The following is a 21165-nucleotide window of genomic DNA, read 5'->3' on the forward strand; positions in this document are numbered from 1 at the left end:
CTTTCTACAATGGGAGGAGAGTTCTGCATTAAGTAGTTTTACTTTGGATATTTTAAGTACATTTTCCTGACGATACTTACAGACTTTTACTTAACTAACATTTGTAATGCAGGACTTTTAATTGTAAGGGAGTATTTTTACAGTGTGTTGTTATTATTAGTACTTTTACTTGAGTAAGGGATCTGAATACTTCTTCCACCACTGCAGGTTAGAACAAGCACCACATGACCTGAGATGAACCTGTAGTCACACCACATTGAAACCCACACAGCAGATAAATGAATGTTTGGGTCAAGATGGGCTGTGAGGATCTCTTTGGTTTAAATTATTTACTTATTTACTAAGACAGTGATCTTCATCACGGTCCTGATGGGGGTTAATATTATACCTACTACAACTGTTTTTGCTTCCTCTACTACGAGGATAATACTTCTGTGCTCCAATTAGTTATATATTAATTACCAATACTGTATCCATCATGAATTTAAGATGTTCAATTCTAAGGACCTTTATTGTGAAAGTACAAGGCCCGGATGTAACCTCTTCGTTTCCTCGAGATGCCTCCAAGCAGCATAGTTGGTCGAAGGAGCTAATCAAAAATATTGTTCATATATTGTTCATGTGACACCGTGACTGTGTATAATACCTATTTTAATGCCCGTATGCTTTCCCTTGCGCGTCCCTGTCCGGTTTAACATGGTGAACGCGGATGAAATCGCCAAATTGTGCTACGAGCGTTTCAAGCAGCTTCCCCGGAGAGGGAAGCCTGAGCCGGGCAGAGAGTGGACCCTGCTGGCCGCTGTTGTCAAAATCACCCGGTGTGCTGCTGACTCTGACACAGGTTGGACAGCGAAATAACAAGATTACATATTTCATTTGCTCATTGTGTCAACTATGTTTTATAAATGGAGTAGAAAAAAACAGCTTCGTCCAGTCTTTGGTCCACAATATCTACAAGCCATAAACGTTAACTTTTAGCTGAAGTTACTGGTAAAATCGGCACGTAAGAAAAGTAACAATAAGATAACGTTACATTAAATTCAGTAAATGTACCTCTGGTTTAGACTTCAAGGGTGAACAGAACAAAGAATAGTCCAAGTCACGCTGCACAGTATCGTCGCTAAATTTGAATGTTCAGAATAAAAAAATAATAATAATGTTCTGCCTATATTTAGTTAGGCTATGCAGAGTAGCAGCTAAACACATCAAAACAAATTAGAACACAAAACCCATCAAATGCCATAGGTAGAATAAGAACAGTGGTGTAGTCTAATGTACTGTAGTATGCATACGTGCATATATATATATATGGGCCAGAATCTGCCTTTGGGGGGGGGGCATATCATAGTGGGGGGTCTGTCTGTCCTCCCCCAGGATTATTTTGAGCGTCAACAACTTCATTTTGTGCATTTGGGTACACTTTAATGCACCAATTTACGGTGGAATTCAATATACCTTTATTCAGCCTATGCGAAGAAAAAGAACACAGATGACATTAAAAATATATCAAAAATATAATGGAAAGTATGTTGCTGCATGTCATTGGACGTTTTAAGTGGGTATATGGAAATCCTAGAGCTTTCTTAGTGGGTATACTGCCTATACCTGTATCACGTAGACCACACCACTGAATAAGAAGACAAATGTGATGAATTATGTTCTAATCAAATTCTTTTTTTCTTTTACAGTTGAGAAGGAGGTTGTTTCCCTAGGAACTGGGACCAAATGTATTGGACGGACAGCTATGAGTCCCAATGGTGTGTGGTGTTATTCATGTTACCATAATTAATGTTTGATAATGTGATAATTTATTTAAAAAATGTATTTAAATAGCAACAGAAATGGTGCATTTGTGTGTCGTATTGACACAGATGAAAGTTTGTTTATGAATACAATGCTGTTTTGCAGTCGTCTGTCTGTATCGGACCTTAGATTACAACCAATACATTCTCAACCTGTAGGTCACACTGACGTCCATGACAGCCCATAAAAGTACAGTGAACACATCATTGTTAAAATAATTATCTTCATTTCTGAAATACAACCTTAAGGTCAATGTGTTGTTTTTGTTTTTCTCTCATCCATGTAGGTGAAGTACTTAATGACAGCCATGCAGAAGTCATTGCTAGACGGGGATGTATCAGGTATGTATTTGTATTAAATTTTCTTTCTGTGTGTCCCTAATGGCTCGTTGGCTCTGGTGCTCCATGCTGACCCTTGACCATCCAAAGCGTATAGGTTGCTACCATATTGTGTGTGTGTGTGTGTGTGTGTGTGTGTGTGTCTGTCTCTCTCTCTGTCAATCTGTCTGTCTGTCTGTCTGTGTGTGTGTGTGTGTGTGTGTGTGTGTGTGTCTCTCTCTCTCTCTCTCTGTCTGTGTGTGTGTGTGTGTGTGTGTGTGTGTGTGTGTCTGTCTCTCTCTCTGTCTCTCTCTCTCTGTCAATCTGTCTGTGTGTGTGTGTGTGTGTGTGTGTGTGTGTGTGTGTGTGTGTGTTTGTAGGTACCTGATCCAGGAGCTGCACAGGGCCGTGAGTGGTGGGGACAGCTCTGTGTTTTGTCAGGCAGATGAGCGGGGGAAGTGGAGGCTTCAGCCAGGAGTTTCCTTCCTCTTCTTCACCAGTCACACTCCCTGTGAGTCCAGTATGCTCCCAGTGGACCTAACTAGTTAGTTAGTTTGACACGACCGCCAGCTACTTATGTGAGATGATCGACAGGATTTAAATCAAGCTATATCATTTGTCATACATTTTTCATGTGTTGCAATTTAGATGTATTAGGGCTGCACAATGTATACATTTTATATCGTCATCGCAATATCAACTGGTGTAATAAGCACATCACGAAAGGCTGCAACATATCGCAAAAGACACTCAGAGATTAGTTTTTTTAGTTGAAATAAAATATGAGTACAAAACTGCACTTTAAAATGTATCTGTCATTCTTTTTTTAGTGGTGCCTTTTATATTCATTTCTATGTTTAATTTGTTTAATAAAAAAAAGTTAGAAAGGATTTCCTTTTATTTGTTTTAAATTCAACAAGCAATTTATTGTATTTTAGCAGAATACTGACAGAACAGCAGAAATGCAGAACTGAGTACATTTTAATATCTGTTAATTTATCGCAAGTAATATCATTATCGCGATATTCAACAGCGTTAACGCATATTTTCCTCATATCGTGCAGCCCGAATATTTATGTAAGCATATATTTTTTTCTATGATTCAACTGAGCTGTTGTATTATTTTTGTTGAATGTTTTATAATGTTTCTTTACAGTTTCTGTTTATTTTAGTTCCTACAAAGAAGAAAGTTTGTGCTCGTGTGTGATCTAAATGCTGAGTCATGGACTTTTATTCTTATCAGACAGCTTTAGTCCAAACATATCAGTATCAGACTTCACAAAGCTATAGCTGAACTCTGTCCCCATGCCAGTGGTTTGTCCAGGAAGCCAAAATCAGTCTGAACCGTCTTGTGTATTACTAGGTGGTGATGCCGCCATCGTCCCCATGATTGACAGCCAGTCTCAGCCCTGCCCTCCTGTCACATCTGTAAAGGGCCATGAAGGAACTGATGCAAGAGGAGACCTGAAAAGAGAAGCTGAGGAATCCAGTGAAGGAAAAAACATGAAACTGCCCCGTCTGGAGGAAGAGGAGACCGCGGAGAAAAATCTAGAGGACAGAGGAGACACAAAACAATCCTTCCTTTCAAATTCATCTTCTAGTGAGGATCCATCACAGAGTCACTCTGCAGAAACGCCCGTGGAAACTGTCTCACAAGATTCAGCACAGCTGGAGATGAAAACCAGAGGCCCTTCTGACAGTTACCAGGTCCCAGACATTCACCGAACGGGGGCTAAGTGTGTCTCGGGTGGCCCAGCCGACCCTCTGCACCCTGGGATGGGGTACCACAGCACAGGGGTGCTCCGGGTGAAACCCGGGCGAGGAGAACCCACTCTGTCCCTCTCCTGCAGTGACAAGCTGGCCCGCTGGGGGGTGCTGGGCTTCCAGGGCGCACTGCTGTCCCACTACCTACAGGAGGCGCTCTACTTCAGCACCGTGGTTGTGGGGAAGTGTCCATACAGCCAAGAAGCTATGCAGAGAGCTTTGGTTACAAGGTAAGGAGTAATACTGAATAGGGCTGCACAATATATCGTTTTTTTATTGACATCACAATATCAACTGCCGCAATATACACATATCTTGAAAGGCTGCGACATAAAGACATAAAGTTGAAAAAAATATCAGTAGAAAACTGCACTTTAAAATGTAAATGTAATTATTTTTTTGTGATGCCTTTTATATTCCTTTCTATGTTTAATTTGTTCAATAAAAGAATGTTGGAAATTATTTCCTTTTATGTTTTAAAGGTGCAATATGTAATACTGATAGCTAGTGTTTAAAACAGTTACTGCAGTACAAATTCAAAATTACTGCAGAGAGTCGTCTCCCCGCCCCCTCCTCCCCAGAGTCCAAGTTCACGTTGGTTGCCAGGCTGAGACCGGAGCATCCACAACAATGTTGCTAGACGCTTGTCTCACATAGCCAGACATTACTCCACAGCACAGCGGAGTAGCTAACGTTAGATGCTGGCTATATTGACAGTCATAGAAGCCCGTGCTCACGCGGAGCTCTGTACCCAACTGACAGACAGACACACTTTTTTGGCTTAAAATTACAGTAGGAACTGCTAAAAACGCAACAACCTCGCCGTCCTCGCCACCCGACGGACAGGCACGCTTCCTCTGCTTAGAATTACGGCAACAATCGCTAAACACACTACAAACTCACAGTCCTCTCTTCCCGATTTACACCCTCTTGGCTTAAAATACCTCACCGTTGTCGGCTCCAGTCATCAGTCCCTGTTTGTTTTAACAGTGTTTGGAGTATTTTGGAGATGATTGTCTTTCCGTGTAAGGGACTCAGCAGACCTTTTTGAATGTGGTCCTCCTGTACTCCCCAGGTGCTCCCATGTGTCGGACCTCCCTGCTGGTTTCTCTGTGTGTCCGCCTGTGCTGCTCCAGTCCAGCCTGGAGTTCCCCTTCAGCCAGGCCCAGACCCAGCTGCAACACAAGGCCAGACAGGGACGAATTTCCCCCTGTGGAGCAGGTAGGATCATCACGCACACATATTTTGGTCTAAATGATCAGAAAGAAGTACTCAAGAAATCATAATAAATACTAATTATAGTCCATCTAGCATTCTTTTCCATCTTTATGAGACAAAGTACAGTTTTTTCAACCTGGGTTTTCCTATGTTTTTGTGTCTAAGTGACACTGATCGCTGCAGTCTGTTCTGTTAGATAGGCATTGTAAAGTTGGGTTAATGTAGAATACCTAAGATTGTTACAACATTTCAGTTTGTTAATGACTGATCCCAGAACTCTTTCAGCAGAATCAACTGGGGACTGAATTCCTACATCATATAAGTCATAAATTCATCAATAGAAAAAGTACTTTTTAGGAGCTCAGTGAGAGTTAAAGATTAGTTTGGTCTCTAAATACAACCTTGATGTGTTTCAGCCATCAGCTGGTGTAATGTGACGGAGCAGCCACTAGATGTCACTGCCAACGGCTACAAACATGGAGTCACCAAGAAGGCCTTTGGCACAGCTAACGTCAGGTAGAGCCAGCACTCTCTCACACTGTCAGACATTAATATCATAGAAATGTCCAGCCGTAACAACTCCACATTTTGCTGTACAATTAATTGTCTCAGAAATAATTGTGATTAACAATATAATTGTCTGTTGTAGTCAAATTTTAAAATATTACTTTTTTAAACAAATTAACGTTTTGAATGAATTCCAGGATACGTCTTTTGATTATTGAAATTTTAAATTAAAACTTTTTTTTCAACATTGTGTTGTTCTTTTTGTCACTTTTCCCGAGTTTTTTATCACTTTTTCCTCTGTTTTTCTCCATTTTATTTGTCACTATTCTCCCACGTTTTTTGTCACTCTTTCCGATGTTTTTGTCTTTTTTTTTTTTCTGCAATTTTTTTATGTTTATTTCGATTTTTTTTTCCCTGCGCTTTTGAAGTTTTTTCCGACATTTATCACTTTTTTTATCGTTCTTTTGTCATTTTTTTTCTCCAAATGAATGAAAGTAGTTAACTTGTAAAGAGTAATGGTTGTATGGAACCATCCACGTTATTTTCTTTGACAATTTGGTTGAATGTAACCCAAATTTCTGATATAGAAACTTTTAGAAAATGGGTCAAATTTGACCCGAGGACAACAGGAGGGTTAACAAAGAAATCAGGATTATTTAAAAAAGAATGACAATAAGACATATATGTAATAATTGTTACAGGCCTATACAAATGATAAGTCACGGTTTACTGAATTTTATCACTATAGACTATTGATTTCGACCAAATTGGAGTGATATTTATGCATGTTTGTGTCTTCAGGTCTCTTCTGTGTAAACTGGAGCTTTTCTATTCCTTCCTGTCTCTGGTAGCAGCCACTGAGCCCTCAGCACTTCCCGACTCCCTCAGGTAACAAACAATCGGCTCTTTCATAATCTCACTGGGGTTTCAAACAGCCGCAAATGAAATCTGAACAACCCGAAAACACTAATGGAGATCTCCAAACGATGGTCTGGCTTCTATCAATTTGTCCTTTTGGGTAACTCTCATCTCATCTGCTGCTCAAGGCAAAATAAGTCAGTGGTTTATGTGTCACAGTAATCACAAGTAACAGCGTTTTCAAAACAAAGTGCAACAGGGCTTAAAGGAATTGTACAATCTGGAACACGGAGTGCTGTTACTGCACATACTGGGATATCGTCCCAGGTTTTGTTTTTCAAATGTTGTCACATAGCCTGCTTGAGATTACACAACAAATTGTGTGTGTGTGTGTGTGTGTGTGTGTGTGTGTGTGTGTGTGTGTGTGTGTGTGTGTGTGTGTGTGTGTGTGTGTGTGTGTGTTTTGCATATTTATGTGTACTGTGGCTCTCACTGTGTGGGTTTGTATGTTACATTTAGTGCTCACATTTCATCTGTTAGCCTGTTCACATGGTGTGTGTGTGTGTGTGTGTGTGTGTGTGTGTGTGTGTGTGTGTGAGAGAGAGAGAGAGAGATGGCTGAGAATCATCTCCAAAGGGAGAACAGTGGTCTCTCTGTTTATCAGCATTTTAGCAGATAACCTGATCCCAGCCTGGCCTCCACATGGATGGGCACACACTCATACACACACACACACACACACACACACACACACACACACACATATATACACACACACAGCCCCAGGATACAATGACACCACTTTATACAACAATGGTATGTCTGGTAAGGGGAGACAACTGAGGTCAGAGAGTGTCATTGGTCTGTATTCATAGAGTTTTGTGTCTGATAGGACATAAATGATTAAAAAAGCACAGATCCAAGCTGAATAGATTTTGTTCTTAATGCAGTGACTCAAGTAACGTGATTGGCACACATGCCAAGCTTTTAACAGTTGGCCTTTTTACAGCAGACATTTTGACTTGTCATAGTAGAAAAACACAGGTGTTACTTATAACATTAATGATGGCTCGGGCTTCTGTTCAAGTGTCCCAGTAAGCCAGCATGAACAACTGAAGCAGCTACATTCAGCCGTTGTTCATTTTAATATTTACACCTGTGCTTTTCCTGCTGTGACATGTCAAAATGTCCTCCAGGTAAAAGGCCTATTTTAAATAAACTCATTCTGTGACTAAGATAAACCTGGTAACTGTATCACAGGATGCAATTACAAATACAAAACACTGTAAATGAACTGAATTTAGTTTACATTTTGTAAATGACATGCAATTTATATTTTGTTAGTGTCAAATCATTGCTGTTTTTTTTTGTCTTTTTATGGGTTGATTAATTGACAGTAAGATAAATACAGACTATCATCAGACTTATTCTTTAGTAACAATATCTGCATCTATCTATTACAATGTAATAGCAATAATAAAACCAAAAGCATTACACTGAAATGCTGTATAGATTAATTCTTACAAAAATAAAAAATGTTGGCAGAGCTATAAGCTAAGCAGTGGTAAAGATACCATTGTGTCATATGTGGCCATGATGGCACAAAAACAGACTTCCATTGTAATACAAGCACTCTCCTGCCTAGTAATGGACATCTGTATCCATTCAGAGAGCACTGATGGAATTTTCTCTCTCAGAGTGGAAGGATCTTCCAAAACGGGGGCCTATTAACCTTGTATGTAACACACATAACTTTTTGTTTTCATTAATTACAGCAGAGATGTTTGTTAAAATGAGCTGGGTTTTTTCCCCTCATGCTTTTTTTTATGTGCATCTGTTCAGGAGAGCAGAGCTGCAGACCTACTGGGACTACAAGCAGGCGTCCCAGTTGTTTCAGCAGGCCTGGCAGCAGCTCCACAGCCAGGCCTTCCCTCTGTGGCCACGCAGCGACAGAGATCTCCTGCTCTTCCACTGAACTCCCCACTCTGCAGGGGCAGGACTAGAAGGGGGCAAAGGGATGGCACCCCCCCCCTCCCAATCCATTGGGCTAGGGTGCTGTTAGTCTATATTCATGACGTTCCACTTCCGGGATTGCTCCGGTGCTACCGGAAATTCCGCCAGACGTCCCTCATTTTCGGCCGGATGTCCATCCCCTTCCTCTGTCTCTGTGTTGGCGTTCTAACCTCTGGTGGATTTGTGAGGACTATGGTTAACTGCTCCTCAGATCTCTGCAGGGTAAATCCAGACAGCTAGCTAGACTATCTGTCCAATCTGAGTTTTCTGTTGCACGACTAAAACTACTTTTGAACGTACACATGTTCCACCAAAACAAGTTCCTTCCTGAGACTATTTTGCAGAGGCACCGTGGCTCCGTCTGGAGCTTAGCACCGCCCAAGATGATTGTGATTGGTTTAAAGAAAAAACAATAAACCAGAGCACGTTGTTCTCCCATCCAGGAATGCTGTGTGGACTAGCAAAGCAACACTAGGGTGCTGTCAATGTGACAATGGTGATTCCCATTGGATGAGCGTACTGTCACTTGGCTGCCTGTTCTGCCAATCTTCCCAGCCCTTGCCACATGACCAATTAATGTTGCCATGACGACAATCCAAAATTCTGATACCATGGAACCAGCACTGGAATTGTTTTTTTGTTTTTTTTTAAGTGGCAGAGTGAGCCTATAGAAAATGTGTATTGTATTCAGATATACAATTTGTTTAAAATGAAAACAAGTGAAATTAATAATGAATGTGGTGTTTTATTTAGCAGAATGACATTGTGTTGTTCTGTCCAATATTTCCTATATTTCTAAGCAGATTTTCTACATTGTATTCTGATAAAATGCCCACCCCTGGCCCTCCCTGACTGATTATTGGTCCCCCTCTGTGCCACCCCTAGAATCGCCCCTGCCACTCTGCAGCTGAAAGGTCCAACTTGCCTGTTGCATCAGCTGGTCAGCCAGCTTTGAGGCCCAGATGAATATTGTTTGGCTATACGTATTTGAGCCTCCCCTGTCCCAGGATGTCACTGCTTGCAACAGCAGGACACCTGTCATGCTGTTCAGAGGGGTTGATGACCGCTGTTTAGTGTCCTCAGATGACGGTTTAATTTCACAATGTGTGGAACACGTTGCTGCAGCTGGCTGGTGTTCATGCTCTGAAAACACAGCTGGGCGTACCTGGCCGCGAGCGGACAATGTTCCTGGTTCAACTTCCTAGTCCTAGTTTAAATGATTCAAGATTCAAAAGATTCAAAATCCTTTATTAATCCCACAATGGAGAGATTCACACTGTTGCAGCGGGGAGTACAAGACACAGATAAGCAAACAATAAATAAATATAAGTGAAGAGAATAAATAGTAAAAATGCTCTCCTAGGGCTGCAACTAACAATTATTTTCATTGTCGATCTGTGGATTATTTTCTCAATTAAGTTGTTTGGTCTATAAAATGTCAGGAAATAGTGAAAAATGTTGATCAGTGTTTTCCAAAGTAGTAGTTGTAGTTTTTTATTTAGTCATCATAAAAACAGTACTTATAATAATAATAATAATAATAATAATAATAATAATAATAATAATAATAATACATTTTATTTAAAGGCGCCTTTCTCGGCACTCAAGGACACCGTACAGGGATACATAAGACATTTAAAAGCAGCAAAAAAATATAAATAAAAATAAAGAATACAACAACAATAAAAACAACAGAAAGAGGCAGAGCGATTGACATCAAGTGGAATAGTTTTAACAGATGTGTTTTGAGTTGCAATTTGAAATTGGGGAATGAATCGATGTTTCTGAGTTGGGGTGGTAATGACTTCCAGAGATGGTGGTGAGACGGGCAGAGGGGACAGACAGGTGTATGGAGGAAGAGGATCTGAGGGAGCGGGAGGGAGTGGGAACCTGGAGGAGATCAGACAAATATGGGGGGGGGGCGCGGTTGTGGATGGCCTTGAATGTAAACAGGAGGACTTTGAACTGGATATGGAACTGGACCAGGAGCCAGTGGACCAGGACTGGACCAGGAGCCAGTGGAGCTGTTGGAGGACCGGGACTGGACCAGGAGCCAGTGGAGCTGTTGGAGGACAGGAACTGGACCAGGAGCCAGTGGACCGGGACTGGACCAGGAGCCAATGGAGCTGTTGGAGGACAGGAGTGATGTGGTGGATGGAGGGGGTTCGAGTTATGATGCGGGCAGCTGAATTCTGGACCAGTTGAAGTTTATGGAGGGATTTGTGAGGGAGGCCGAAGAGGAGAGTTAGTCATCCAGACGGGAAGTGACGAGACTGTGGACAAGGATGGCGGCAGTGTGGGGGTAAGGGAGGGGTGGAGGCGATTGATGTTTTGTAGAGGAAGTAGGCAGACTTATATACATGTTACAGTGTAAACTCAAACAGTAAATAGCTGAAAGGATTAGGCTGAAGCAACAGCTAACACATGCCTATCCTATGTTCTTATCCATTAAATCGATTAAATCTATGCAAGATATAAGTAAAGAAACAAGATCATTGATCACATTTGTAACCCTCAAAAATAGCATTACAAACCATTTTCTTAAAACCCAAAAGAGTGTTTCCCAAAGCCCAAGATGACGTCCTCAAATGTCTTGTTTTGTCCACAACTCAAAGATCTTCAGTTTACCGTCCCAGAGGAGAGAAGAAACTAGAACATATTCACATTTAACAAGCTGACATCAGAGAATTTGGACTTTTTTTCCCCCAAAAGAAATTACTCAAATCTATTATTAATTATTATTTTGATTCCGGTTCTTGTTTCCGGTTCTTTGAGGGGTATAGTTGAAACGAGTCACATACTTACTTCACAGATAAGAGGGACATTTTATTTTGATACAATGGTGATTTACAGTTTTACCGGGCTTTTTCAACACAAACCTGCCGCTTACTGTGCTCCTGCAACATAACGAGCGCCTGGAGGTACGATGGTCGCTACGGAAACCAAAACTCCAGTCCTGAGGGACACTTAACTCACTCATGGAGACAAAGAATACGTTGAAGCTGCATATTTTCTGCACAACACACCCAATCAATGTTAACTGAGGGTCTACTGTGTTGCTTTAGCTCAGCAGATCCCACTTCAGCTGGGCTAACAGCTCTGAGCAGGAAGCTTTACCCCATGTGGTTAACGTCCTTCTCATTGCTCAGCAGTAGAGAGTTGTGGAGATTTAAAGGTCTTGTTTTTAAGTTGCTTTTTTAAGTGTTCTTTGTACTGTGGGCATACGTTGACTGCAAATACCTGGTAATGCTCAGACAAATAACCCAATTATCTCTATTGATTATGATGTTTTCACACTATGTTTTCACTAACTTTTTATGTTGACGGAATAATGTAATGGAAGAATGTTTTCTTTGTAAAGGCCTTTGAGATGACATACTTTGATTGAAGTTCATGTTTATGAATAAAACACGTGTTATTATCGGCGAAGACTTTTCTAGATTGAGACAAAATGTTACTAATAGTTGAGCCTTCTGAGCTGGGAGCGAGCCGCAGACGTGTGTCTATGCTTTGGCAAAACTATTAGCAACATTTTCCCTCCATCTCCCAAACGGTTAGCCAATATTGACACGCTTCATTGCGTTCATTGTCAGACTCTCTTTTTGAAAAGTTGTCTCCCTTTTTTGGGTTGCTTGGCAGTGTTGGCAGCTGTTGCAATATGCTGGAATAGCAACTTTTTTTCTGCAAGATTTCCCACCATTAAATCGACCTCTTCATAAAAAACAATTAGTTAACACAATATTGATGATTGGCTTACTAAGTAAGGTAGCCATTCACAGTTAAGCTTAAGGAAACACTTTGCCTATCACATGTATGTTTTACATTAAAACATGATGTACAAATATACATATTGATTCATCCATTTTCATCTATCCAGCCCAGTGTAATATGCAACAAAATCTTTATACAGTAGGGGGCCCCTGCTCTGTCTCTCATTCAGGTAAGGGGTCCTTGGCCTGACCCCTGAGCTAAAGCATTTGATTTAAATCCCTCTGATAACTTACCCCCACCCACATCTTCTGTTTAACATTACTGACGCTAAAGATGCTCTAACTTCCTTTTACTGTGACTTCGTAGCTGGCCTGGGGAGTGTTTTTTTTTTTTTTACAAAAGTTCAGTTTCTAATCAGTGTTTCTTGTGTGTCCTCTTTCATTTTGAACAAACATAAAGTGAAAGTGTAGTGACATTTTTAAACATTTTTAAATGAGACAAACACCTTACGATTCATTTTACATTCATTTTTATTGGTCAGGTCTCCCAGCTACCTTACCTTTTTTAAATATCTAAAATTCCTTTATGTCTTTAAGATATATTTAACAATCATACAACACTGATGAAATAAAAACAATACTGAATATCATAGCATTCCATCAATATATTACACATCTACATAACATGTTTAAAAGCCTGAATCAGCTTTTGTGGTGCACAAATATGAATACTTCAATGGGTCAAGTAAAGGATGCCTCACTAACGCCTCATTCTGGTTCTGCACCAAAAACTACAGGTGCAGCCAAAATGTCAGCGTCAGAGTCATGAGAGTGAAGAGAAGAACGACACCGTGCAGGACTCGAGCAACACTTTACTTGAAGTATTTTTATTAACCCACATATCAGCTGAGAGCCTTGTGTATTTTAATCATGAACATATAAAAAAGGGACAAAATATGCAGGGACAAATACTGTGTATCTCTATCTCAATCCAGGAACAAATGGCAAAACTAATACACGTCCTAGATAACAATGTTTCTGATGTTATGGTGATCCTGTTTGTGTGCTGATGGCTCACAGTGTATTAGCAGTCGTCATTTTTAAAGACAAACTGTACTGTACTGAACTTAAGATAAGATAAGATACCCAGCAGGGAAATACGGTTTTTGCAGCAGTACAATAGAAAACACGGAAATAAATACACATTAGCCTGACGTGCACCTCACGAAAAAAATGTAACTACATGTCACGGCGACATACGCCGCTCGGCCGTGGCTTGGTAGCGTTGCATTTCCCCCGACTCATTTCCTGGTTCTCCTTCTCCAGAAACAACATGACATCCAGGAGAGGGTTAACTTCTCCTGCTCCAGATTTCACCGTGGTCAGAAAGAACAGGGGAGACACTTTGTTTCTCTCACTATGACTCTAGAGTCACTACTCACTCTGAAGATAATCACCATCACTCTCTCACTCACTCTACCACACACGCACACGCACACGCACACACACACACACACACACACACACACACACACACACACACACACACTGCTCCGCTGTAGGCCACTACACAAACTGCTGAATCGGAAGCTAACTTCAGCATTGTTTATAAAAATGTCACAATTCGACACAGTAAACTTCAAGTAAAGTGTTAGATTTCATAAGCAGGTCACCGCGGTTTATGTCATGCTGTTGGATAACACAATGTGCAAATACATAACAGCCAGGCTGGGAAGTACTGAGTAACATCCTAGGGACAGGGGCTGGGCCCTGGCCCTGAGCTGGACACACTATACCAGGGGCCATTTGAGCCTTGATACCGGCACCCATAAAAAATAATTGCTAGAAAAAACTCTAAGCTAAGGAGTTCTGCTCTATGAATATCACAACATCGTGAAACTAAACCCAAAATTTTAATCTAGATGCCTAGATCATTTAGAAAACACATTCTGAGCCATTTTCAGAAAATAGTGCTTGTCAGCCATTAGTTAAAATCCCATAAATCTCAAATTTTTCAAAGTTATTGATAGTGCATTTTGGAAATGTCGGCTTCTCCATGGATACAGTTCCGACTTAATGTGTAATACCACCTGACCTTTGTAGTAACGGCCCTGTGGCTCAGCATTAAAGGAAGTTTTCTCTGAATTGTTGGTGTCTTTCTAGTTAACATCATTCAGTGTTTACCCTATCGTGGTGGTCCAAAATGATGTTAAAATGCACAGTTAGCACAGTAGAATAACATTTAAAAAAAAATGACATTAAAAGGGTTCGAGGCACCCCTAAAGCTCTGATCCTAGGATCACCCCTGAACTTTACACTGGCTGCCTCCTTGCTAGCAGCTTACAGTCATCCACCATCATTCACCGTCTTCTTTCACATGCTTATAGTTGTTCTCATAGCCTATCGTAGTGCTGCGTGTACCTGCGGCTTTAAAGTTAAATAGTGAAGTTTTTATACATAATATGAAAGAGCCACACAAATACATCCATAATGTGGTTAGCTAGTCACATGGTTATAGGGTTTCTTTCTCACTTCAGCTGAACACAAATATCTGTGACAACAAAGCTGGACTGAAAGAAAATAGAGCATGATTGGGTAATGAGCAATGATTGGTGTGTGTGTGTGTGTGTGTGTGTGTGTGTGTGTGTATCAAAGCTTAAATGAGTTTTTTTTTTTTTTTACTTTAATACTGATGTTGATACTTGGAAAATGAATATCTGACGTGCCTATAATGTGCATTGTTATTCTTATTTTACGGCAGTGTTAACGATATTTCTCTCCACAACTTTTAAACAGTAATCATGACAAAGGACCAAGCATTGGGTCAAGCATTTCTTGACACTGATTATCATCTGAGTCTGCCACGTTTGTTACTTGTTTGTTTATTGTAGCATTTTGGTGTCATTCATTTTCACCATAAAATGTGTATTTTCTAGTATCAAAATTGACCATAAATAACTGTGCCAAGTGTGAAGGTGCATTACTTGAAAGGGCCAATGTTTGAAACATTGTGCATTAGTATATGTTGGGGGTGTGTGTGTGTGTGTGTGTGTGTGTGTGTGTGTGTGTGTGTGTGAGTGATAGAGAGATAGAGGCTGGTATTTAGCAAAGCGTTAGCCCCGTGTTGTATAAAAGGCCTTGTAACCAAAGGTGTTTTCTCCGCTGTAGGCCACGTACAGAAAGCCGTCCTGGTCCTTCTCCTTGTCGTACAGCTGGCCCATAGTCAGACTGCAACACACAGCAGAAACCAGACTCTTATTAGATCACACACTCAGTCAAGTAGAATCGATTATATTTGCATCTCCTATATGGGTTTGTGAAGACGAACATCGCCAGTTTGTGCCGATCGACAGAATTTTAAAATCAGTTTTCCGTGCTAAAACCTACCGCGTTCCCGAAGGACAAAACTGTAGAAAGAGGTTGTAGGTTGTTTCCTTATTATTGAAGAACAACACATCGATATACATTCATACAATAAATATTTCATTATTCATATAATTTCTAATTTCAAAGCCTCTCTTTGCATCATCCATCCTGCTTACGGGTTAGAGCCCAACCAATAAATCAGTTTATACGATACAATACAACTTTATTGTCAGTTTACACTGTAATTCTTTGCATTCCCGAGCAGCTCTGCTCAAAAAAAGAAAAGGACAAACAAACAATTACACATATAGTACAGAAGATAAAGACATATCAACAGCCATGGCAAAGAAACATGTTTCATGACATGCTTGGATCCAGATCTGAATTGGCAGCACACGGTTTTGCAACAGGATAGACTGATGTCTTGTACGGTGAATGGAGAGCAGTCGGTCTGAGCGTAGGAGAGTGTAGGTGCTGTACTTGAAATACTGAAAAAAAGTGGTCAGGGATTGCCTCCACACGGCTCTCACAGACGCTTTATCGCGGCCCTCGGCATCCGATACCGAAACCACAAGGCACTCATGCACTAACATGCACGCACGACTGGACCTGCTATCAAAAAAAAGAATAGAGAAGCTCAAATTACAACACACACACAGAGGGAGTGTGACTTCATTCTCTGCTCAGGACGCCATTACTCAGCTATATCTTTACGTAGCAAATACTTGTTCACTGCTATATTGAATTGTTCTGAATGTCGAGCACAACCCCTTTAAGTGTAACTTAAAGACATCTACACATCTACCTAGGACATCTACACTGGCTGACAGATAAAAGAAAGCCAGCTGTATAATAAAGGACCCTGGACACTGCCTGTTCTCTCCCCTCCCCTCCGTACTGTACAGAGCAAAACAAATCGGCTGAAAAACAGCACTCTTGTTCTATTTATTCAATTTTTTTACACACTGCTGAAGAGCTGCTAAACCGATTTTCATTGTATGTCTGTCTATATATCTGTCTGTCTGTCTATCTATCTATCTTTCTATCTATCTATCTATCATTTATTAGCTAAGATATCAAGTGAATACACAGCAGAGTTTGCCGTTTTGTGAACTGTATCTAATAGCTGGAGCAGGAAAAGTTAACACTTTCTGGCATGTTGGTGACAGTAAACAGGACACATCAGAAGCAAAATAAACAGACAGGCATCCTCGTCTACTGGCAATAAGAAAGGAGTCATCAGGTTTTTCCGTGTTTAAAAAAAATCACATATACATGCTAATTTTGGTGGGAAAGGGTATAATACAAAGGTCTGGGAAGCAACTCAGAATTCTCATCACATCAGCATGTCAATAGCTGTGAACAGTAAAATGGTAGTGTTTGTGATCAATGTGAATTGAGAGTGCAGGTGTGGCTTCATCCTCTTTTACAGGGAATTTAATTCCTCAGACCCAGATGGATAGATAAACACAATCCACATGGTACACAAACGAGTGGGGAAGTAAGACTACCTTTCACTGCATATCACTTTAAGAAGGCCAGGGCCTCACAGTACATGATTTATACAATCAATAAAATGTGGTTTTAGGGTGATTGTAGGGCTGGATCCGATTGTTGAAAAAACGTGCATGCAGGCTGAAATTCACTGTGGTGTTTTGTCGGGATTAAGCCGCTAGCCGCTGGCTAATTAAAGCAGCACTATGTCCTCTATCTCAGCCAAGAACGGAGAAATGTAGAGTTACACGCAAGCTGTTTCGGTGTGTTGATCTCACCTGGATTGGGGGACAGTTTTGTCGACAAAGAGGAAGATGGCTTTCTCTGAAGGCAGCTGGATGCGTTTCCTGATGATCCACATGAACTGGGCCACTGTGATGTCAGAGGGCACAAGGTACTTCCTCTTATCAATGTCCACTATCTGCGAGCCAGAAACCTTCTCCACTATCACCTGGAGCACATAGGTAAACAGAAAGATTGGGCTTTTAACACTGTTTGGTATGGCATGGGTTGACGCTAATATTCAGATTCACAGTTTTGTCCACTGCTGTAACAGAACCTATATGGCCATTATAGGATATACTAATATCAGTTTGTCAGTTGAACCCATAGTACTTCAGCCAAGTATTCACAGGCTTACAACTGCGTCAGGACAGGAGTGAGTCATTATTAAACATATTGGTTGGTTTCGTTTAAAATGTAATGCCAAATCCCTATTAAACCACCCATTTAAAAGACCCCATTTAATAAAAAACACTCTATTCAAAGAGGACAGAAACTAAATAAAATTACAGTATGAAAAGCCGTCTTGGTTCATCTTTCCACTGTTCCAACAATCACCACTCTGGTTTGGTTGAAATAAACCCTTAATTCACCCATTTACATGTGGAGATATGCTGGCTCTATACACACTAAAAGTACTGATTATTTACATGGAGTCTGATGGAAATATGCTGGCTCTACGCACGCTAAAAGTCCTGATTATTTACATGGAGTCTGGTGGGTTTGGTGATGGTGATTTCAGGGCTGTTTCTGGTTAAACAAAAAGGATCTTACTCTTTAACAAAAAGGTATTTTTCTTTAAAGTTATCAGACACTTAGAATAACAATCTGAGCCTGTCAGTGGCAACAACAGCACTTCTAGTGGAAGGAAACTGATGGTCACCCTATAGGGTTACATTCTCTGTGGGTTGCTAATATAATATTATTGACCTGTGCAGCTTTAAAGTGCTGAAAGCAGATCTTAATGATTAGGTTAAAATAAATGTAAATATTTTAGCAGTTCTACCGTGCTCTTGTTTACACTCCCCTTCAGTGTTGACCCCTGTGTCTTATAAAAGATCTAATAATGCAGTAAGCCTACACAATATAAGGAACTTTAACTATGTGCCCGGTTCCTCCCAGCAGTCCTCCCATTACAGATGCAGAATGCAAGAATTAAAAAAGGTATTGAGTTTGACAGGTTCCACTTCCAGGCCACAGGTAATTCCGCTGGATGCATGTATTTTCTGTCCCCTTCATCTTTCTTATTGTTGGCGTTCTAACCTGGTGGACTGGTGAGGACTATGGTTAACTGCTCCTCAGATCTCTGCAGGGTAAATCCAGACAGCTAGCTAGACTATCTGTCCAATCTGAGTTTTCTGTTGCACGATTAAAACTACTTTTTACATGTACACATGTACAAGTCTTGTCCCAACGCTATTTAGCAGAGGCACCGTGGCTCTGTCCGGCACTTAGCGTCGCCCAAGACGATTGTGATTGGTTTAAAGAAATGCCAATAAACCAGAACACATTTTTCTCCCATCCTGGAATGCTGTGTGTGAATGCCAGACCTTTCTCTGCAGCGCTGTGGAGGAAGGTCTGGCAACGTGAGACTATAAGGTGAATATGAAAGCAGACATGAGAAACTTTGTCACTCAGACTTAGTTATGGAAAGTCATAGAAATCTGGGATTTTTCATAGGGGTCACAGTTGGAACCCTGGTTCTCTCTCTTTTTACCACTCACTCATTCTCTTCTTTTCCACCCATACCTGTCATTTACTCAACCAGACACTCACTCCTTATCTCTTGACTCTCTGTCACTCACTCGATCTGTACCCTTAACCTCCATCCCACTGCAAAAACACCACCTTCCCCCACACTCACCGGTACTCTGTCAGGATATTTGTTTCGTATTTTGGCTGACTCCACACATCGATGCTCTGAGGGAGGGACAGGAAACAAACAGGAAGTCAGGATTAAAGGGATGAGTGAGGCCTCTTGGGAGCCTCTTCTCTCACAGCCTTACTGCCAAATACAGCCAAGCCTTGTCCGATCCAATGCTCCATATGAAAGATCAAGCACAGCATACAAGCTAGCAGCAGTCTGAACAGACAGAGGAGTGGATGCTTTGTACAGGATGCAACTATTCACCAAGTCAAAGTGGAATTACCTTCATACAGTCTTTATTAAATGATACTAAACATTGTAGTACTTATTATCTAAAGAGTGACAGTGCTTCTACTTATAGTAGGCCTACATGTGTGCTTTGTTATCAGGACCTGCAGCAGGCAGACACTGAACAGAGGCCAGAGAGGGGAGGGTAAGGTGATGGGTGATAAGATGTGGCCGATCCATTTAGGTTCAACACTTTGCACGCTTTCATTAGCCCAGATAAGAGGCCTACTTTTAGAAACATCTCTGCAAGACCAGCAGCTGTGTTTCTTTAAAAAGGAGAGTGGAGGTTATCTGAAGCCAATATGAACACAGTTAAGCTAAAGGAGCTGAAGAGCTAAGTGACAAAAATGTCACTTATTGAACTCTAAACTTCAGCTATCCGACTATGGAGAGAGTTTTACACCAAACTCAGTTCAAAATTCTGTTAAATGAATGTTCCCCCTGAAACCTTAATATGTTATTGTTAGTGGAACAAGGTACAAGCTCTGGAACAAATACAAAGATAACACTCTTACATTCGGCACTAATTTACTAATAATAATCAAAAGTCGTGCTCTTTTTTATTTGTTTTGCTTGACATTTTTTGCTGTCTTTTGTCAGCAAAATATACCCCGCAGGGCGAAAATATACCCAAGCAGTGTGAAGCAATGCAAAAAGTTATTTGGCGATGAAATGACTCCATGCAAAAGAAAGACACGTCTCAGGGATAAAAACAGCTGACTAACATATCAGCAATATTAAAGGTGACAGCGGTCATTTGACTCACAAGGAAAAACGTGTTAGCATTTGTTGCTAGTCATGCAACGTTAGCAATTATGTATCATTCATCTGCTGGCTGCGGTGACAAACATGCATACTGCACCTATGTGTAATTATATGGCAAAATCGCAGAGAGAGCAAAACAGAAAGGAGGGCGCATGACATGACACGAGCATCTCTTGTTTCATAACAATCCAAACCCCTTTACCCAGGGAATGGTCCTCTTTAAACATCCATTTCATCTTTGCTGGATCCCCGCACTGAGGCGTGATGGTAGAGTCGAAAGGCGGGTTTCTAAATCCGCGGATAATGTCGGCGTAATGTCCAAAAATTCAGACAAAAGCGATCAAAACAAAACGTCAACAACTGTCTCTTCTGCCCGAAGAATCCAACTGTCCGTCTATGGGAGGTGACGTCACCGTCAGACAGAGGGGTGGTGAAAAATGATGCTACCTTCACGTTCTCTCGGAAATAATCACAACATCAAATGAGCCCTCAAACAATTAGACTTGTACGTGCAGGGTACTGCCAGCAGGCAGTGGTGTTAGAAGTACTCAGATCTTTTAAAATAAAGTAGCAATTGTACACCTAAAGGTAAAGCTGTTAAAGGTGGAGCTAATTTTAATTTATTTATATATTGTTGGCAAATATATTACTTTACAGAATGCTGGGTAGCTTGTCAATTTCTCCCAGGGGACCAATAAAGCCTTATTGATAAAATAATATCCTAATTTATTTATGGATTATATTTTGTATTACATGGTAACTAATAACTAAAGATGTCAGATACATGTAGTGGCGTGAATGTTTTGCCTATGTGATGTAGTGTAGTAGAAGTATAAAGTACAGTAGCAGAAAAAAGGGGGCCACTGAGGCTGCACATGTACCTGACCAGATTGTTGTGCTACTGCTACGCCCC

General features: G+C 40.8%; 2 protein-coding genes and 1 long non-coding RNA gene across 5 annotated transcripts; 2 read left to right on the plus strand and 1 right to left on the minus strand.

Moving 5' to 3' along the window:
- The first annotated feature begins 534 nt into the window (after positions 1-534).
- adat1 (adenosine deaminase tRNA specific 1) lies at positions 535-8590 on the plus strand. 2 transcript variants are annotated; one of them, XM_031285558.2, is made up of 9 exons: positions 535-841; positions 1689-1757; positions 2090-2144; positions 2501-2631; positions 3484-4114; positions 4960-5105; positions 5519-5618; positions 6411-6497; positions 8310-8590. In XM_031285558.2, exons 1-9 carry the CDS (start codon positions 655-657, stop codon positions 8440-8442), a joined length of 1539 nt encoding a protein of 512 aa, XP_031141418.1. In that variant the 5' UTR covers positions 535-654; the 3' UTR covers positions 8443-8590. The 2 variants fall into 2 exon arrangements, with proteins under 2 accessions (XP_031141418.1, XP_035859343.1); XM_036003450.1 differs by lacking the exon at positions 2090-2144.
- gabarapl2 (GABA(A) receptor-associated protein like 2) lies at positions 7028-20688 on the minus strand. 2 transcript variants are annotated; one of them, XM_031285562.2, is made up of 5 exons: positions 20455-20578; positions 19197-19252; positions 17329-17501; positions 15302-15418; positions 7028-7076 (listed from the first exon to the last, which is right to left on the minus strand). In XM_031285562.2, the coding sequence occupies exons 1-4, from the start codon at positions 20486-20488 to the stop codon at positions 15304-15306; spliced, it is 378 nt and encodes a 125-aa protein (XP_031141422.1). In that variant the 5' UTR covers positions 20489-20578; the 3' UTR covers positions 7028-7076; positions 15302-15303. The 2 variants fall into 2 exon arrangements, with proteins under 2 accessions (XP_031141422.1, XP_031141420.1); XM_031285560.2 differs by lacking the exons at positions 7028-7076; positions 15302-15418 and adding an exon at positions 15441-16168 and having other exon boundaries at positions 20455-20688.
- Positions 9827-11097, plus strand: LOC116040256. Its single transcript, XR_004102619.1, has 3 exons — positions 9827-9996; positions 10219-10220; positions 10831-11097. It is a non-coding gene; the product is annotated as an uncharacterized LOC116040256 (long non-coding RNA).
- Positions 20689-21165: the final 477 nt, after the last annotated feature.

This window comes from Sander lucioperca, chromosome 7, assembly GCF_008315115.2.
Source record: "Sander lucioperca isolate FBNREF2018 chromosome 7, SLUC_FBN_1.2, whole genome shotgun sequence".
In the NCBI taxonomy this organism is placed as follows: Eukaryota; Metazoa; Chordata; class Actinopteri; order Perciformes; family Percidae; genus Sander; species Sander lucioperca.

What these genes read in the sequence shown, in the direction of transcription:
- adat1 (XM_031285558.2), top strand. Translation starts at nt 655, where the DNA reads ATGCCCGTATGCTTTCCCTTGCGCGTCCCTGTCCGGTTTAACATGGTG. An exon ending in GCTAGACGGGGATGTATCAG is followed by an intron (nt 2,145 to 2,500) that starts GTATGTATTTGT and finishes GTGTGTTTGTAG; the next exon opens with GTACCTGATCCAGGAGCTGC. An exon ending in AATTTCCCCCTGTGGAGCAG is followed by an intron (nt 5,106 to 5,518) that starts GTAGGATCATCA and finishes GATGTGTTTCAG; the next exon opens with CCATCAGCTGGTGTAATGTG.
- gabarapl2 (XM_031285560.2), bottom strand. Translation starts at nt 20,488, where the DNA reads ATGAAATGGATGTTTAAAGAGGACCATTCCCTGG. An exon ending in TAAAGAGGACCATTCCCTGG is followed by an intron (nt 19,253 to 20,454) that starts GTAAAGGGGTTT and finishes TCCCTCCCTCAG; the next exon opens with AGCATCGATGTGTGGAGTCA. An exon ending in AAAACTGTCCCCCAATCCAG is followed by an intron (nt 16,169 to 17,328) that starts GTGAGATCAACA and finishes TTTTTTTGATAG; the next exon opens with CAGGTCCAGTCGTGCGTGCA.